Source organism: Aricia agestis, chromosome 5 (assembly GCF_905147365.1).
Source record: "Aricia agestis chromosome 5, ilAriAges1.1, whole genome shotgun sequence".
NCBI lineage: Eukaryota > Metazoa > Arthropoda > Insecta > Lepidoptera > Lycaenidae > Aricia > Aricia agestis.
The window spans coordinates 4,976,963-4,997,762 of NC_056410.1; the positions used below are offsets into that span (position 1 = coordinate 4,976,963).

The following is a 20,800-nucleotide window of genomic DNA, read 5'->3' on the forward strand; positions in this document are numbered from 1 at the left end:
GCAAAATAAAGTAAAAACTTTAAATGACCCATACATCCTTACATCCATTCGTTTTTACTATCATGCGCATTTGTAATTTCTTTGTATACTTAACGAAACGCCACTAGATCAACCGATATGATAAAACAATTCACCGATATGGTAAAATTATCAACCGATATGATAAAGCAATGCACCGATGTGACAAAACTGTGCGTTGGTCATGATTCCAAACACCGATATTAGATTTAAGACACCGATTCGTTTTTTCTTATAATTTCGGTGTAAATTATCATATCGGTGGTTAAAATGACCACCGATTACACCGATATGAGAGCAGCGATGTGAGAAAAAACGCATTTTTTAGGAAATTATAAAAAAAGTATTATATCTAAGATAAATTTGGTTACAGATAATGAAGCTTAATCACTTAATATATTCATTAAAACCAAACAACAATTTTAAAACTATTAATTACATTAAAAAAATTCAATCACCGATATTATAAAATAATTGTCCGAGAGCATTTTAATGGCATACTTATATTGTTGGCACGAATATGCAGCGGTTTGATGCAAATCTGTCTTAACTGCGTGGAAGCACACACTAAGGAGTAAATTAAAATTGGGGTGGTGAGACTGCCCGACTCATCGATGAAAAGTAATGCTCAAATTTCTTTTATCCAGCGATATGAGTATAAGTAACTATAATCGTTAATTATATAATAAAATATGGTATATAATAATAGATTAACTAATATTCTACGAAATAATATAAGTTATACCCTTAAATTATTCATATTTTCTAGTATGTAAGCGTTTTTGTTTGTAAAAAAAGTAGAGGGACAGCACCGATTTGATAAAAATTGATCTTTCAGTTATTTATTTCTACCTGTGTAATAGTCCTAGGCATATTATATTCTTACCACAATCCTATAGCTACCCATTGAATAGTAAAACAAATAATTTACAACAATATTCCCTTTTTTTAATAGTAATTTCAACGAAGACAAAAAAAAAGCCGTTTGGGAAATTCACCCACTTACAGCAAGAATTTATACGGTGAATGAATGAATGAAAATGATTTATTTCCAAATTGTTTACAAAATAACACTCGCAGGAAAGTCTATACCTACCTTAAATCGGATATCCTTTTACTTAATTCGCGGACAGACTCTAGTATCTTCAATATCTCAACAATGATAACTGCTTCGAAACTGTACCACAGTCCACAACAATAATATTTTTGTCTCGTCGGCAGTTTGACCTTATTCCCAAATCACAATCTACTGCTGTTTCGTCACAACATTGCAATACAACCTACTATAATACTATCACTATATCTAGAATTATTTATTATGTTGTACTCTATCAGTTTATTGCTTTACAACTTTACGATTATAATTAACTACAATGTGTAGTGTAGGTAAGTAGTAGTAGTATACCTATAATAATAAATTCATATTTTACATGTTGGTAATTACGAAATAACATAAAAACTGATATTTAATACATATTTTAGCTAAACTAAAGTATTTAACATCCTTAGTAGCAACGCAGAATTTAGACACAAGTTTTAAGTGCAAATTGCAATATAATTTTCAAATACATAATAATAGATAGCGCTTCCAAACTTTAAACCACTTTGTTTATTTGTAGAATTGTTTATTTGTAAAATCAAGTGTTGTATTAGTTAGTTTTAATATTAGTAGAACCGAGAGCGTAATGGGCATTGTCCAAAAAAAATCACATGTACTTTTTATGTTTTTCTTCGTTAAAATAAGGTATTTTAAGAATATCAATTAAATAATTTTGAAATTCATTGGCTAGTTTTTTCACAATAAATTTTTAAAGTTTCGCTCTGACGTCATCATCGGCCGCCAATTGACCTCTGCAGTATATGTTTTAAATTTCCTTTCAATCTTATTTATAATGGCTGGTTCGTCAAATGCAAGTTCTCATTATGTGAAAGCTGATACGAGAAGCTTACCAAAAGTTCGAAACGTAATGTTGGTCGAATTTATTGCTAATTTAACGCCATTGAAGGTCAAACTAAGGTTAAACATATTTGTTCAAAAATATAAGTAACTAATGGGTATTTTTTTCGTTTATATACAGAAACACGATCACTGACCTTATTCCTCGAAATGTTTTTGTAATGAGCAAAATTAAAAAAAAAATGGACAATCCCCATTCTCTATATTAGTAGAGCATAAGTAATCTGTAAACTCCTATACCTCTATACATATAATGTAAACTTACTTGCTAATGGTTCTCGGTCATCTATGTTTCTAAAGATTACCCAAAGGTTGAAAACGGGACCATATCACTAAGATAATTAACAATAGCTGACGATATTTAATAAAAAATCGGCGACATTCTGTACTCTAACCTTATTATTTTACGTCGCTCTTCGACACACTACAATTCATGTTTGTTCCATATTAACTGCGCTCTACATATGAAACTATAATATACAAACATCGAGTAACATTTAACCGATACAGCCTACTCGATGTATCGGTTTAGAAATGAATGGGTTACATCAGTGGTTGCGCTACAAGTAACGATTTGCAACCGCCTCGTATCGCCAATTCACTGGGTCAAGGGGACTACTTGTTAGTGGAAGGTAAATATTTTGTAGAAAGGCGCGTCTTCTATGGACAATGTTTACTAAACTTTGCTTTTCGAATATCGATTGTGAACGAACAATCGTTTTAAACTTTTAACCCGTCTAAAGAAGTCATTCACTCGCGGAAGAACTAAAAATAACATTTGATAGGTTAATGTGCATAATTAATCCATACTAATATTATAAATGCGAAAGTATCTCTGTCTGTCTGTCTGTCTGTCTCGCTTTCACGCCAAAACTACTGAACCGATTGCAATGAAATTTTGTACACAGTTATTCTAGAGTCTGAGAAAGGACATAGGCTACATTTTGATGTGGGAAAATATCATATTTCCATGAAAATATCGATGAAAATGAATTCGCATTGCGCATGGCCAGCGCTCATCCCGGGGGTCCTGGGTTCGAGTCCCGCAGGCGGAACAAAAAGTTTTCAATGTTCCTGGGTCTTGGATGTGTATTAAAATAAAATTTCAAAAATCTAAAACATATTTTATGTATAATATTATAAAAAATCCAGAAATATATCGATGCAATGAACATTTTAGTTCTAATACGATTCAACAGATGGCGTTTTATTTTTTACTTCATTGTAACATAGAACTAATCATACTTATTAGTTATTATGTTTTTGTTTATAGTTTTTAATACGTTAGAATATTATGTTTAATAATATTATCACTTGGTATAATAAAAATCAATCTATCTTATCTTATAGAACTCCTTCTGCATTTCTAATATATGTGACAAGTTGACAACAGAAGGCGCTCTAAAATTAAGGAGTTCAAGTGTACCGGCGTGTTGGCCTATATTCCATCCAGAAAATATGTCAATGCAATCAACATTTCATTTCTAATATATGAAAACAGATGGCGTTTTATTTTTTACTTAAATATACAGGGTGTAATAAGACCACTTCCGATAACTTTGGGGTATGATTATACTACATTTTCTGATTACGAATATGTATTTTTTTTTTAATTTATTTTTTATTTTTTATTCTTTATTTTTTTTAAATTTTATTATTTTTACCCCAATAAGCATTTGCAAGCGCGCGGTCAACGTTCTCGTGTTCCGAGTACAAACCCGAGAACGTTGACCGCGTTAATCAGCTGTTAGCTCCGGCCTACGCACGCTAAGTCCAAAGGTCGTATGCGACGAATGACGATACACTACGAGTTACGACAGAACACACAGAAACCCTAATGTATGTGGTGTCTTTTCAATTTCAAACCCATGAAGGTCACCATCACGTGGAACTTAGAAATCTGACCTCTGACCTCTCATCTAAGCTACTTGCAGTGTTAAGAGTTTAATGGTAGCTCATGTAGAAAACTGTAAGTAACTGTCTGTGCATGTGTAACAACTTACGACAGTATGGCAAACTTCTAAGATTATTAGACTAGTTAAAAAGTTCATCGTAAGTAACGAAACCTATGCGGATGAACTGTTTATCCGCAATCGTCACTTATCAATCGAAATTACAGATAATACACGAAAAAACCTCATACATAAAACTGGCAATTAACTTACGTGAAAAATGTTGAGTTCAAGTGTTCTTACTTCTTTATGCATTTTGAAAATAGTCCTTAACACCAAGCAATAAGACCAGTCACCACCAAGAACGTCAAAAACACTTCTCGTTAACGAAATGTACCACACCACAAAGTATTTTATTACAACTGAAATAATAATCAATTATTAACACTTTACACAATACTACCACGTTTTGATACTTGAAGTAATTGTTAAAAAATCAAACTTATCTCCTAACAACTCTAACAACCTATTACCTCAATGCTCAAATGGCTACTAAATTAAAAAATCTATTTTAATTTTTGAAATAATGTTCGTCGTGTATCGACTTTCGGAAGTAGTCAAAAGACACCGAACGGCGGCTTGCTTTGATCGCGGCGCCGACAAAGCGCGCCGCTCTGCAGGTGCACGACGCACGTGTCGCTAATCCACTTCAAGGACAATCTAAGTGTTGTACCCTATAAATTCAATACTATTTAGTCGATATTTAAATTACCATTAAATAATAAAAATTATAACTATTATTTAGTAGATCTCATCTCATTTTTTAAACTCGATACCTACATTAACGTGATAAAGTGATTGTTATACCGTGGTACGCGTTATGCGCGTCTACGTATGCGCGTATAAGCGTCTACGTACCAATGAAAATACTTTAATAATACTTACCTAATTAATTAAATAACTTTTAATTATTGTCGCTTTTCTTAATATTGAGTAGGTATTTGTTTATTTTTAGTTTGACAGTAATCAATACGTAATCGTATGTAAAACAATTAATACGATTTATCGATAAAAAAATTATCGATTACTCAAAATATTCACATTGCACAGGGATACATCCCTATTATTTTACAAAGTTTTTTCTTCAATTTTGTTCAGTCGGCTGTCTAACACGCGCCGTGCTGGTGTTGGTACTGTGACGTTTTTGTTTAAGTTTTGTAATTTTACGTTTAGATGTTGTCATATTGCTTGTTTTGTGTATTGTTAACAATTTTTTTTATGTTTGTAATTAATAACGTACACGTAATGTGCGATGCTTTAAGGAACAGGTGAACATCGTCGTCGATAGACGATAGTGCGGTGTAACAGTACAATAAAAAGTGTTTAAAGAATTGGAATGTCTCCTGTAATTACTTTTGTTAAGTGTTGAATAACTCTGCAATCTACATCGAGTTATATGGATCATGGAGCACAGTTCGAACTGCATTTCATAAAAGCAGACAGCTGATCACAGGTCAGTGAACGATCACGTATGTTTTCCATTGATAGGTATTGATAGGTGCAGTAGGTAACTGTGTATGTATTTTTACAGATGTGTAAATCGGATGATGATCGGATGTGAATTATGATTTCTTTTCCTTTTTGGCCGGTAGTAAAAACTGAGTATTTTTGAGTAAAAACCTGAGAAACGGTAATTAATAAATTGTAACATTTTGTTAAATCGTGAAAACTATTGTAATTTAATAATCATTACAATATTGGTGGTTTATTCACTACCTACGGGCTAGGGTATAGGGCACACCACGATCAGCTGTTTTGTCTTAACTCATGACTAGCGCAGAGCCGCGCGCGCGGTATTCGGCGCGGGCGGCGCGGGGGGGGGGGCCGGCTCGGCCCGGGGTTTCATTCATCGGCGGCGGGCGATATTATCGCGCATTAACTGCACGCATTATACATTGCGTGTTGAAAATTTTGACTATTTTAAAAACTGGCGATTACATGAAAATTTCTTGCACCAATGGATATATCTCATGCCCTATAATAACCCCACGAAGTTATCGGAAGCGGTCTTTTGACACCCTGTATTTTATGTATAATATTATAAAAAATCCAGAAATATATCGATGCAATGAACATTTTAGTTCTAATACGATTCAACAGATGGCGTTTTATTTTTTACTTCATTGTAACATAGAACTAATCATACTTATTAGTTACTAGCTGTTGCCCGCGACTTCGTCCGCGTGGACTTCAGTTTATAAAGCGCGATGTCAACAAAATTGGTGTCAAAAGCTTTTATAAAAAAACCCTGGTACCCCTTAAATCAATACAGCTGTGCAGTGTGCACACAATAAGTATTTCATTTTTTTATATTAAACTTTATATTTTATGCCAAATTTTAAAGCTTATTTAGACAACTTTACCCATAAACTATTTATCATTGATAGGTTTAAGGTTACGTCACTGCACAGATAAAGTACTGAGTTATTTAATACCGTAGAATAGATATAACAATCGAAAAAAATCGAAACTTAAATGTAAGATGATACCACCTCTTATAGAAAGACTTTTGAGCAAGCGTCAGCGAAAATGAATTTTTGGATTTTGGAATTTGAACAAATTTACGCATTTTTACCCCCTGACAACCCTTTTTTACAGTAAAAAAGTAGCCTATGTCCTTTCTCAGGCTTTACACTATCTGTATACAAAATTTCATTACAATCGGTTCGGTAGTTTTGGCGTTTGGCGTGAAAGCGAGACTGACAGACAGACAGAGATACTTTCGCATTTATAATATTAGTATAGATTATGTGCACACTGCACAGCTGTTTTTGGGTATTTTGATTAATTTAGGGCCGCGCCACACCGGAATGGCAGCGGCGAGGCGAGCACTTTCAGCGCTGCCAATCCGGTGTAGCGCGGCCCTAAGAGGGGTACCACTTACCAGGGTTTTAAAAAGTTTTTAAATTTGACACAAATTTTGTTGACACCGCGCGCTATAAAGTAAAGTCCACGCGGACGAAGTCGCGGGCAACAGCTAGTATCCTTATAAAATGATTTTTAATAGAACACCTAATGTAATATTATGAATGGTCTTAACAGTTATTGCAAAGAGGAAATATTTATCTGAATCAAATAAGTATGTTTCGAATTAGACCCAGTTTTATAAAATTTGACACATAAAATGTAGAAAAGCATATAACTTTTTAAATGAGCAAAATATACAGCCTCAAGAGCTTGCTTTTTCAAAAATTATAAATGTAGAGTTTGCTGTATTCTACTGTAGTAGACTTATAGCAATTTTAAGACAAAAAATTAAGCACCGTAAGAAACACATTTATACATAACAACATTTTGGTGCTGAAATTTCAATTTGAATAAATACATGAAATTCACCGAATATCTTTCCGCATGCTTGGGTGCCCCAGTAAATCACATGGTTTACTTCAGTATTGCGAAAAACTCATTACTGGTAGTCAATATTTAGCTACGGCGATTGTGTATAAAAAGGATATATACTTGTATAAGATCTGCACGCGGAAATCATTACTGTAATGATTAAATATAACGCAACCGTCATCAGCGCTGGCGCAACCGCCGTAAACGGGGCGAACTGTTGTAACGTCGTCGATGCTACTGTTTAGTTTGAACTCTGCTTGTATGAGAGTATTTATCTCTTGTATGAGAGAGCGAGCCTATCACTATAGCGGAGGATGAGTTTTTTTAAAACTCTGACTGATTGTTTAAGTCAACAATTTAAGGATAAAACATCCGAGACCAACTTAACTTTTTGAAATATTTTTGGCACATACAGCATTTTGTTCAAAGTTTTTGTTCCTTAGTAATCCATCTAGGACCTGGAGCGATGGAGTTTTGACTGAGTAAGCTCCAAATACACAGTAAACTCTATATTATCGTCACGCCAAATCTACCAAGTTACATACAACATTATGATGCACTTTGAGATAGTATCGAAAGAATAGTACGTGATTTTGTGCAACCGAGAAAATACCTTTTGCAGTGTACGGTATCCCTTATCTAATTGTTCATGCTCGTAACGAAATACCATTCTCTCGTTTATCAGATAGCTATTCATCTTTTACGATTCGAAATTTGAGAATGGTCCCTACCGGTGATTTTAGACCAAAGACTTCGAAGTCACTGTACCTATACCTTTTTTTATGAAATAAGGGGGCAAACGAGCAAACGGGTCACCTGATGGAAAGCAACTTCCGTCGCCCATAATCACTCGCAGCATCAGAAGAGCTGCAAGTGCGTTGCTGGCCTTTTAAGAGGGAATAGGGTAATAGGGGAGGGTAGGGAGGGAAGGCAAGGGAATAGGGGAGGGTAAGGAAGGGAACAGGGTAGGGATTAAACCTCCGGTAAACTCACTCACTCGGCGAAACACAGCGCATGCGCTGTTTCACGCCGGTTTTCTGTGAGAACGTGGTATTTCTCCGGTCGAGCCGGCCCATTCGTGCCGAAGCATGTCTCTCCCACGTATAAACCTTAACGCAATTTGTAATTTAGGCCTGATTTTAATTTTTTTAATAATTTCATAAATCATTCGCCGCTGGTACTTCACAAATTTATTGTTTACATATTCGGTTTTGCCAGCAGCTCTGCCATCTAATCTACCTAAAAAGCTCTAACTAAACCTTAAAAATAAGTAATAACTAAGTTAAAAGGTAAGTATCCATAATATTGTTTTTAATTTACAAAAATCCATAGTGCTAATGGTTTGCACTAATAATATTCAAGTTGTTTACGTGTTATTTACGTCATCAAACGGAGCAGACTATACCTAATATGGAATTGGAATTTCCCCTGGTTAGGACTTAGGAGTCATTAAACAAAATACTTTTATTTATTGGCCAACCTGTTTTCATGTCTTATTTTGTGGTTTTGTAAATTTATCTTATAATTATACTGTATAATTTCAAAATTAAATTTGTATCATAAATCATAATATTGGTACATGATATAGAAAATAAACCCTCAAAAATAATAGAAAAAATCCGAAGGCGTGCTGGACTAAAAGTAGATAAATGTATATTTTTATTTCTTGGTAAAAATGATTTTACAAGAGACAGAAAAGGATGAAGACATAGAAAATATTAAAAATTTACAATTTATATTGTTTTAAAACACGTAGAGCATTTTCAGAATTTCTTAAAATAAATATAAATTGGGAATACGAACTTGTAACGGAAATCAAACTCGATAGAAAAATAACTGTTAAATCAATATACTATTTATAATAGCCCAGATATTTCCAGTTCTATCAGGACATTAATAATTCATTATGTCGTTAGGAACTATCGTTTCATAAGTATAACGACAGTCGACAGCCAAATCTTCCATTTTCCTTGCGTATCGCATCTTCGTTTATAAAGACTTAGGTTGTCACTCTCTCCGCTTATAAAAATAACAACGACACTATATTATTATAAAGATCATTTAGGGCCGCATTCAGAGATATTTAGTTATTATTAAACATTAATTCAATTGAAGAGTTTGACAAAAAAATGGCGTTAAATTAAATTAAAGTTAAATAATTATTACAAATCTCTGAGCGCGAACGTTAAAGCTAGTTATCTAGAAAACTCTATAAGTGATTTTTTGTCAGAACTTCAGTAAATGTAGAAAATAACCACGTACAACTCCGTAACTTTATTAGATTTAAGTACCATTGTAGCCTGTCCATCGTTTCTAAACTTAAAAGTCAAGACACTTGAAGAATAATTGCATGTGTTGATGGGGCAACGAGACCTTTGGCCCTGGTGAAATATTACCGGTTACGACGTTCTTTACGGGGACTATACACGCACTATATTCTCTACATCTATTAGCCTTTATGTTAACGGCATAAGGATCTTAGAAAATTCGAGGTTTAAAACCTTCACGGACTGACTTAGTCCGCTTTATTCTTTTGTTGGTCGCATAGGGACGCATTTCTGTAAGACCTACTTGCACAGATATATATATACTGGTTAAATATTAAGTCATCCTTCTCCATACGAAGAACGAGAGAGGAAAGTTATATTTAACCTAGTGTTAACTTTAACCCACATCTGCGAAAGTGGGCATAAGTAGGTATCTATATTAGCTTATCTATCATTGTTTATTATTTTGCTCCTGTCTTCCAACCTCAAAGACGGACACGGAAAGTTGAGTCTGATGAATACTTAAAATAATAATAAGTATGTATGTTAGTCCTTAAGGTATTTATTATAATATGAATATGTATGTTAGTCTGTAAGGTATTTGTATTATGGGCCATGCCTGAAATAAATGGTCAAATAAAAAAAATATAAGCGGCTTCTAATAAATCAATGTCAATTTGAAAATGGAAGAAATTCAACAACCTACAATGCGAAAGTGTTCCCTAAGGCTAAAGCGCAAAAATTTACAAAGATAATAATTAGAACCGCAAAAACCCTTGACATAATCTATTCCATAAATCCATAAGCAAAAACTGTTAAGCAATATTGGTTATAAAAAGTAATTTTCTTGGTTTCACTCTTTTATTTTAGGCAACTGAAGGTTGCTGGTCATTTTGACGCACGCAACCATAACATTGCGACACGAGCTTTTGTAAGTGATGCGCTGTTTATTTCATTATTTTGAAGGGTACCTTCTTCTTGCCTTTTAATCACTCACTAATCACTGAACTAATATCACGAAAAACTTTGGGTGCAGAATGCCATTACCTTGACAAATTACTACACGCACTCTATATTGTAGAACAATCACAACCGGTAAGCGTTAGAGCGCGACTTAAACTTCGAACTGGTAGCAACATTACAACAGGCCCAAGACAGGAATGTTGTTCCGCCAATACCTTATCACGAACCAGAACATTGCGACCTTATGTAAACTTTTATTTAAAAAAAGGAATTAAAAAAAAACAAGAGCAAAAGCGCAGGCCGTCGCCACAGATTAGAGATCAAACAAATATATCCGGAACCAAACAGATTTCACGATAGACAGCGCGTCTAACAAAGTGTGTCAAGTTTCCTAATACGATACTCGTACGCACTGGCCATTGTCCAATTAGAATTTTTAGAATTTTCTCCCACCTATGAACCGAATAACATAAAACAAAGGCACAAAACAACACTCACTTATCCTTCTATTTCGTTTCAAACTTTCGAAAAAACGGGAAAATGTGAACGCCATTTTGAAATACGAATTAACGCGACCCGAATTCGTTGTACAGCATTTTACTGCGCCGGCGCACGAGTGACTGGCCGCCGAGCGCGGTGTAAGTAGGTTTTACTCGCCAATTATTTTTTTTTCGTGAAATGCATTGATATACGAAAAACTATTAGACGCACATTTTATAATTGTTCCAGTTATATTTTTTCAGCGTTTCCTCAGTATTCGTACATTAATTTATGAATGTGGACTACGACCGATAAGTTTAAATATTTTATTTTATTTTTCTAATTTAATATTCAATATATTTTGTACATAAAAATCTGTAAAACAGATGTTTTAGCAAAATAAAAGTAAGCCCATGCAAGTGCAGTGTGTTAGTTTTTCAACGTCTGTGATAATGTATATTATAGAGCAAACATCATAATATTAATAATATTATAAGAGAACAAACGAATCTATATTTCAATATCTAGGTGCGTCGAGACTTCTCTTAATTGCATTAATTGTTTTATCCATTTTCTCACTTATGGCTTTGTTATATATTAATGTAGTATTTTCTAATACCCCTCCATGCAAAAGTTTTTTTTAAAAACAAGAAAATCATAAGAAGAACCAGTGTTTAAAAATATGTACATACAATATTCGTTCGCTAAAAAATGACAGTAGAAAAATACAGTTAGATTATGCACTCAGTAAAATAAATTATTGGATTATCAGAAATAAAAATTGTCGGAGAAAGCATAATAGAGAAAAATAAGTATATCCTATTTTATAGAGGAGACAAAAAGGCTAGAAATGGCGTTGGATTCATAGTAGCATCATACTTGAAAAGAAAAATTCTAGAGTTTACAACATATTCAGATAGAGTTGTAAGACTCGACCTAAAACTAAAAGATGGAACTCTACTCAATATTATTCAAGTACTTATATGCACCAATAGAAAACGCAAGAGAAACAATTGTAACCGAATTTTACAAACAACTTATTCTAGCTCTACAAAGCACAGGAAAAGACACCATAGTTATGGGAGATTTTAACTCAAAAATTGGGTTACCTCTACCAGAGGAAAAAAACGTTTGTGGTCTCTACGGATATGGTGAAAGAAATCAAAGAGGAGATTTACTGCTAAATTTCTGCTACGAAAACCAATTAATAATCACGAACACACTATTCAAGAAAAAACAGAAACAGAAATGGACGTGGAAATCTCCATCAGGGAACATACTTAATGAAGTAGACTTTATACTTGTAAAACAAAGAAATAAGGTTCACAACGTGGAAATAATCTCTACCAAATTTTCTTCTGACCATAGATTGGTAAGAATGACGTATGACGTTAACACAAACAAGAAGAGTCGCTCATATTTTGGTTGTAAAAATAAAAATTATACCCTGTTGAAATAGAGTCACTGAAAAATTTTATGTCCTTAAAATCACCAAACTTAGAAAAAAATAACATAAACGAAACATATAGAGCAACAATATCAGCTATAAGGGAATGTGTTACACAACTGCCAACTGACAAAAAGAAAACCGAACCCCAAATAATAACGCAAGCAGTAAAAACACTAATCGAGGAAAGAGAACATTTAAAAGGACTACACCACAGGACAAAAGAACAAAGAAAAAGACTTAAACATCTACATAGAAAAATTGTCAAACTAATAAAATCGAATAAACACAGGATAAAGATGCAATCTCTAGAACATGAACTTAAAAATCGAAGCTCTACAAAACTAACAAAGAAAAAATTCGATACAAAAAAGGAATGGATACACGGTATGAACGTCTCGGGTCAAAAAGTTACAAACAGAAGAGATATAATAAAAATTGCAACTGGCTTCTACTCTACCCTGTATTCAAACATCGACAAAACTAATCCGGAACAACATTTTGAAAAAAATCAAGATGTCCCGGCCTTCCTGACATACGAAATAGAGCGAGGAATAAAAAACTTAAAGAAGAATAAGTCACCCGGGGAAGAAGGAGTCTCGCCGGATTCAATAGTTGCAATGTTAGAACCTCTTACACCCCTGTTGACAAAACTTTTTAATAAAATTCTCGAAAATGAAGAAATTCCCTCAGATTGGCAATATTCAATCATAACACTTCTCTACAAAAAAGGTGATCCAAACCTAATCGATAACTATAGACCGATAAGCCTACTTCCGACGCTCTACAAATTATTTTCATCAGTTATATTGTCTCGAATAACAAACGCCTTAGATGAAAAACAACCAAGAGAACAAGCAGGATTCAGGAAAGGTTTCTCCACTATAGATCATATATTTACATTGACCCAGTGCATAGAAAAATGTAGAGAGTACAATAAAATCATCTATCTGGCTTATGTAGATTACACAAAAGCATTCGACTCTATATCCCACGAACATCTTTGGAATAGTTTAAAAGAGCAAGGAATTCCCAATAAATACATAGCTATTCTAAAAGAGATTTATAAAAACTGCCAAGCTAAAATCAAGACTGAAATAATTGGCCCAGCTTTTCAGGTAGAGCGCGGCGTGAAACAAGGGGACCCTATGGGCCAAAAATGTTCACGGCTATTCTAGAGTCAATGTTTCAGAGACTTGACTGGTCGTCACATGGGCTAAATATTAACGGAGAGCGATTAACACACTTACGCTTCGCGGACGATATTGTGATCATAGCTGAAACACACGGAAGTCTGAAACATATGCTAGAGTCGCTCGACGCTGAAAGCCAAAAAATTGGTCTACACATAAAATAATGAACTGCCCAAGTATTACTAGAAGTATCAGAAATTATACAAAACTTAGCCTTAAAATAACGGAGCCCTAGAACATTTTTTTTATTACTATCAAGCTAACTTTTTGTAAGTAACCTTATTTTGATAAGACGAACAACATTTTTATCTGCGAAAAATCTTGAAAGTGGTAGCTAACAGAAACAGAAAGGATTTCATACTTTGACTTGATGGTCCTAAAATATGGATTATTCTATTTGTAGAACAACGTTACATTCAAATTACAAAAAATCTGCTTGTTAAGGTTCCGTTTTAGGGTTCAGTAGTCAACCAAGTTTTGTTGATTACAGAACTATTAAATATTATAAATTAATTAATTTTTAGACTCATTAACTCAAAACAGGCTAGTCCTACCAGTCTAAAAGGAAAATCATTAAAAGAATCGTCATGGCCAGAGCTAATGCTATTGATGCTTAATAACTAGTCACAAAAGTCATAAATTTAGACGACGTTTAATATTCTATTTAAGTTTGCCATTGTACGTAGTTTTGCAATATGTATTTTATATGCACCAGTAAATGATATCTCATTATGTAATATGTAGACGACACATACCACTGAACTGAATCATTGCCACTCTATCGGAGTTAGCAAATGATATTTATCAGTATCAGTCAATCACATTAGCTGTATGCTTCCCAGTTTCCGACCGCTGACGCCGCTGAGCAAAGACACAAACAGAGTGTAGTGTACCCAAAGACTCTAGGAAGAGATGGCCCGACGAGCTAATAGCCATACCAGCCGGGCTGGCTGATAGTGCCGAAGGAGCGAGAAAATTGCATGACCCGGGGGGAGGTCTTTGCCCAGCAGGAAGACAGCATAGACTTAGATTTTTTTATCAGTAATGCCTTTTACGGATGACAATAACGAAACTGCACAGTTCGATTACAGTTGATGTAATGTGTTTGTACCCCTATGAAGTTTTCAAGACATTCTTTGCTAGATATATGTTATTTAAAACTACGAGGCTAGCCAAAAATCTCATACATATATTCATCAAATATTCCATTATTTGTTTAGGTGTTTTAAGTATGTTACTATATACTTGACATCTACCATTATATTTTGTCACTATCGCTACAACGTGGCTACAACCATTCAGCATGTAACCTAAATTAACAATCGAAATCATAGACAGGTTACACGGTCAGTCTGGCATCAGTTCAGTCCATCAATCGTCAATGATCGTGTAACCGTTTGATTGACGGACTGATAATTTTTTTAGTATGTACTTTCCGGTCATCATTTTGGCGTCGGTCTCCGATTGGACTGAACTGATGCCAGACTGACCGTTTGTAGTCTAGCTGTGGTTTCCTCCAAAAGCGGCGCCGTCAAGCAGCGGCGGCAATAAAGTGGTGAATGACGGCACTAGAACGGCAATTGTCACCGTTCTCTAGGAAACCCGCCATACGGCCCACATGGACAACGTTCTAGTGACGTCATTCATCGCTGTATTGCGGCCGCTGCATGACGGCGCCGCGCCGCTTTTGGAGGAAACCAGAGCTTTAGACAGATGTCGGAGTGCAGAGCTACATCGGGCCTATGACTTGGCGTAACAACTAACAACACTTTTGAATCGGGCGTATGCATAGTGCATATTAGGGAATGCAATACCGGGATACCGGGATCCCGAAATAATCCCGCTCGAAAATTTAGCGGGATCCCGCGAGACTGGCGGGATTACAAAAAAGCGTAATTCATATGTGTAACGCTGCGCGCGGGAGTGCGTGAACTGGCTACAGGCAGCCCACTAAGCAATTTACCATCAATTCACCTATAATTCACTTTAAATGACAATTGTACCAACCAGCGTGGAAGCTGAGCAAACTTTTTCAGCTGCTGGCTACCTTGCCTTGTGTTGAATATCAGGAGCCCTTTGGCAGACGACACAATTAATATATTAACATTTTTAACATACTTTTATATGTAAGTTGGTTAAAAAGTGTTTTTTAGTTTTTTTTTAACAGTTTTTTTACGTAGCCATTTTCAAGAAAAGTTTAGTTATTTATTATTTAATATTTTTATATCTAAAGTCTGAAGTATTAATAAACCCTTGTAAAAAAGTGTCCGACAATGTTTGTTTTATTTATATGTTTCTAAGAATAAAAGGAGTTCTATCAAGTAAAGTTATTATAACGATTTATTTTAAAAGTTTAAGTTCACCCTGCGGGATCCCGCAAATACCGGGATCCAGCGGGATTGTGATGGTTCAGTCCCGCAAATACCGGGATTGAAATTATCCTGCGGGATTGCATTCCCTAGTGCATATAATATAATATATTATATTATATACTTAGGTGGAAATACACACTTAAACCACGTTTGCAGTCGATACGATATTATCCTTTAAGTTTATTATATTTTGAGGTGTCCTGGTAAACGATACTTAATAGGTCTATTGTAGCCTGATTAATTATTATGTATTATGTACTGAAGATAAAACTGACTAAAGACAAATTCTTCTACAGCTAACCACCGTTTTATATAATGTCTTTATGAATTTTGCAATAGTATATTATGCCTCATTGTGGAATGAATAACGAAGATGTTACAAAACCATACTTTCGGTTTCAATTGACATACACTCTGCAACATACAGAATATAATATAAAAAGAATAACAGCGATTGTAATCTGAATAATTTGTATGATAAGTAGTCCAGGGATGTTGCGGATATTCGCATCCGCATCCGCAAATGCGGAGCATCCGCGCAAATTTGGACATCTGCATCTGCATCCGCATCCGCATTAAGTCAATGCGGATTTTCATGCGGATGCGGATGTCATACGAGTTGCGACAAGAAAGAAAAGGGGCGGATTTGATTTAAGAACCTCTACGTAAGTCGTAACCGCCTTGACTCGGAAAAACGGCAATTTTACTATTTATTAAGTACTAGACGTTCCGCGTGGCTTCGCCCGCGTAAGTTAGATATTCCACAGACAAGTTATTCCACAAAAAATAGCCTATGATCCTTCACGTGGTCTACTTCTTATCTGTGCCAAATAACAGAAAAAATGCTGCAGTACTTTGTGAGATAATGCCCTTTCAAATAATTTCCCCCATTTTGTCCACATTTTTCTCTATTTCTGCGCTCCTATTAGTCATAGCGTGATAAAATATAGCCTCGATAAATGGGCTATCTAACAATGAAAGAATTTTTCAAATCGGACCAGTAGTTCCTGTGATTAGCGCGTTGAAATAAGCCCTTTCAAATAATTTCAACCCGTTTTTTCCACATTTTCCTATACTTATTCGCTAGTCTAGCCCGGGCGCGCACTAGCGGCCAGGTCGCGGCGGCCATCGAGATAGATACCTTAGTATGAAACCGACATAGACTGCGCGCATCTGGCCGCACGGCGGCCAGCGGCCACATCATACATTCGATGGCCGCCGCGACCTGTCCGCTGCGGCCTGGCCGCTAGTGCGCGCCCGGGCTTAACGTGATAAAATATAGCCTATAGCCTTCCTTGATAAATGGGCTATCTAACTCTGATTTTTTTTTTAAATCGGACTAGAAGTTCCTGAGATTAGCACGTCCAGAGAAACAAACAAACTCTTCCGCTTTATAATATTTAGTATAGATAATGCTCCTATGTTTAATTTCGAGTATTATTTAAAAAATTTGTGAAGTTAAAAATAGGGGAATTAATTTCATTTAATTTTCATTGACAAATAATTATTTCTGTACTTATCACAAAAGTATGATAAAACAAATTAGTAACACATAATATATACTTAAATAAAAAGATATTCATACTTTTTCATTGTTTTAATTCTTCATTTATCTTAATATTATGTATAAAAATCTTCTGTACCTACGTGTGTTTGAAATTGAACTCTTCCTTAACGGCTAGACCGATTCTGATGATATTTTTTTTGTGTTTTATTTAATAGGTTTGAGAATATTTAGTTTCACCATCCGGTTTTAAAAAACCGTGGATAATTAGGAAAATTAAGAATTCCTTACCACCGTATAGAATTATGTCATTAGTAATTGCGCTATTGACAATTCAAACTTCATAGATATGAGATATGATTATGACGGGACGGGACGTCGTCCGTCGGGCCACCTAGTATAGTATATTTATATTTTATATAGGATCAGAAACATCCGCATCCGCATCCGCGGATGTGAGCCCCTTAAAATCCGGGAAAAAAATCGGGATCCGCAACATCCTTGAATTAAGTACTTACGAACATAATATTTTAGTGTAACAATATTTAGCCATGCAAACAAAATTAAGAACTGATTACAAGTACTGAAAAAATAGGACATTTTAAAATCTAAGCATAAACACGTACCTATCTAAAGATGACTAAATAAAATCACAGGAGAAAATAGTGTGGTGAAGAGAAAAATCACTCTTAAACGAGTGATTTTTCTCTTCACCACACCATTTTCTCCTAGGTAAGGTAAAACTTAGGTTATAAAACTGTAACGGTATCACTCTGAGATATTTAACCCATCAAGCCCCATGAGCTCACTGGTGAGCGAGACACAATAGAATAACAATAGATTTCATCATTCATTCATAATCCAAGAATCCATGATCGAAGGATTAAAATTAATTTTATGAAGCCTTGAAGAGAATATAATATTGAGTTTATGTCAACATTTTAATTAAACTAGTGTTAAGAATGCCTGAGTGCAGCCGTTAAAAACGTTTTCGTAGAAGCTGTGTAAAATGAAATTGTTTAACCAACGTTTTCGCACTTGTGACGTAATAGACAAACAGACGAATGTTTTGTCAATACACCGTCTAGTTACCTGTTAGCAGGAATAATGACAACATGGCTGATTGAATTAGCGCGTTACCAAGTATAAAGCATTTGTATAGCGACTGTTCTGAACACAAGTTTTTTGAATACGTAGGTACACTTCCTGTGGAAACGAGATAGCTCAATATACGTAGGCGAGGGACAGAGACAAGCAACGAAAGTTCAATGACAGAATTTCTAGGTGTTCAGCGTCTAGGCTACACAGGGTAATTTTGGAAAATTATTCATTTATAAGACTCGGATGCTTCAACTTCTTGTAATATTTTTTGTCGAGCTTAAAATTGTTAAAAGATATCATGATATCAGTTTAAAATTGAGTAGCCTTGGCTGTACTATTATTTGTTGAGACTTTGTACTTTAGCTTGATATTTGCGGTGTGCGACTAGAGGCTTTGAATTTTATTACATCTTTAAAGTCTGCCATCTTCGGTGCATATTACCAATAACGGTACCTAGTTACATTACTTAACAGTCAACAAAGTTTAACATATTTCCTAAGCGTATGGTTTCTTATACCATTTTATTTTCTACGACATCCTTTACTTTGTTATAAGTAATATGTATTTACTGTTATTAAAATGAGAGGAAAATGTTGCTGACTGATCTTACTTTTAGGTCGACTCTTCAGTAGTTGATAGCAGTTATGACACGGAAAGAAGTAAATAAAAAACTCTACATTTAATTTTTTATATAATACTAGCTTTTGCCCGCGGCTGCGCTCGCGTTAAGAAGTATTAATATATACTTATACTAGCGACCCGCCCCGGCGTCGAACGGGTATAAAATATATAGCCACTGAAAAAAATATTAAAATCGATAGCCTATGATCCTTCACGTAGTCTACTTCTTATCTGTGTTCCGCGCGGCCTCGCCCACGTAAATTAGATATTTCACAGACAAATTAGTCCACAAAAAATAGCCTATGATCCTTCACGTGGTTTACTTCTTATCTGTGCCAAATATGAAATAACAGAAAAATTGCTGCTCCAGTAGTTCGCGAGATAAGCCCTTTCAAATAATTTCCCCCGTTTTTTCTACATTCTCCTATTAGTCTTAGCGTGATAAAATATAGCCTTCCTTAATAAATGAGCTATCAAACACTGAAAGAATTTTTCAAATCGGACCAGTAGTTCTTGAGATTAGCGCGTTCAAGTTAGCCCTTTCAAATAATTTTCCCCGTTTTTTCCACATTTTCCTCTATTTCTTCGCTCCTATTAGTCTTATCGTGATAAAATATAGCCTATAGCCTTCCTCGATAAATAGGCTATCTAACACTGAAAGACTTATAAAAATCCGTTGCGTAGTTACTAGTTTTAAAAATTAAAGGGTAAGTACATGTACTTAGTAGTTCGTTAGACGTTAAATATACCTTCAATATAATATTATGTACGAATAAATTAAAACGTCTGTCGAAGTCTAAAGAAACCTCAAAGTCACACTTTAGCAGTATAAGGTGCAAAGTTCCACTTCGGTCAATGACCAACAGTAAGTCCAGGTAGGTATACCTCAAGTCAAAATATTCCAAATAAAATACACTAAAATAAACAATGGGGTTTGTCCGTACTTAAAAACAAAGAAAGACGCCTTGTCAAAATTCTTTTACCTGTGTTATAAAGAACGAAAATTCGCAATTTAAAACTCTGATCGTTTAACACACGGTATGTTTCTTTGGTTTTGTTAAAAAACGATGCCAACGACTCTGGCGTGGCCCTGTCAAATTGTTTTATGCTATTTTTATGATTTGCCAAATACCCACAGAGCCGCTGTCGATGTTCTTGCAGTGATTTATTTGCCTTTGACGTATTTTTTGTGCTGCCATGCCAGACGTACCTACAGTAAAGGCACGGAGAGGAACCACCTCTATTATACTTGACTAAAGCAAGAGATGCTGAGTGGGAAACGCTTCAGTTTGACGAAGCGTTCCCATATTTTGGTGGAAGTCCGGTCCCCTTTGAGGTAGATCGGCCGGTCGTGGAGAGAGTCCTCGTGTTAGACAGATCCAGGACATCCCCGTATAGGGCTGAAGGCAAACAGCAGGTGGTTTTAGTGGGTAAGCCCGGCGTTTCTCGCCGGGAGTCCCACATACCCCCGGGGTGCTTCAGCTAAACTGAGGCACACCCCCAACCCGGGGTACCCGTAAAGGATTTCCCCTGCGCATCAAAAAAAAAAGGATCAACTGTGAAATGTCTTTAAAAATTTTGATCTC

General features: G+C 35.1%; 1 protein-coding gene and 1 long non-coding RNA gene across 3 annotated transcripts in view; one reads left to right on the forward strand and one right to left on the reverse strand.

Annotated features, from left to right (window-relative positions):
• The window catches only part of LOC121727207 (scavenger receptor class B member 1), a 65,309-nt gene that overhangs the window by 34,409 nt on the left and 10,100 nt on the right, over window positions 1-20,800 (reverse strand). Inside the window, exon 1 of one of the 2 annotated variants that reach the window (XM_042114908.1) lies at window positions 10,995-11,112. The exons of the other annotated variant lie outside the window; for it this stretch is intronic. Coding sequence (XP_041970842.1) covers window positions 10,995-11,049 — 55 coding nt within the window. The 5' untranslated portion in view covers window positions 11,050-11,112. Of the gene's footprint in view, window positions 1-10,994; window positions 11,113-20,800 lie in introns of those variants that run through there. 2 annotated transcript variants of the gene reach the window in all.
• LOC121727213 lies at window positions 1,187-20,751 on the forward strand. The gene is made up of 3 exons (XR_006035627.1): window positions 1,187-1,197; window positions 3,720-3,721; window positions 20,671-20,751. It is a non-coding gene; the product is annotated as an uncharacterized LOC121727213 (long non-coding RNA).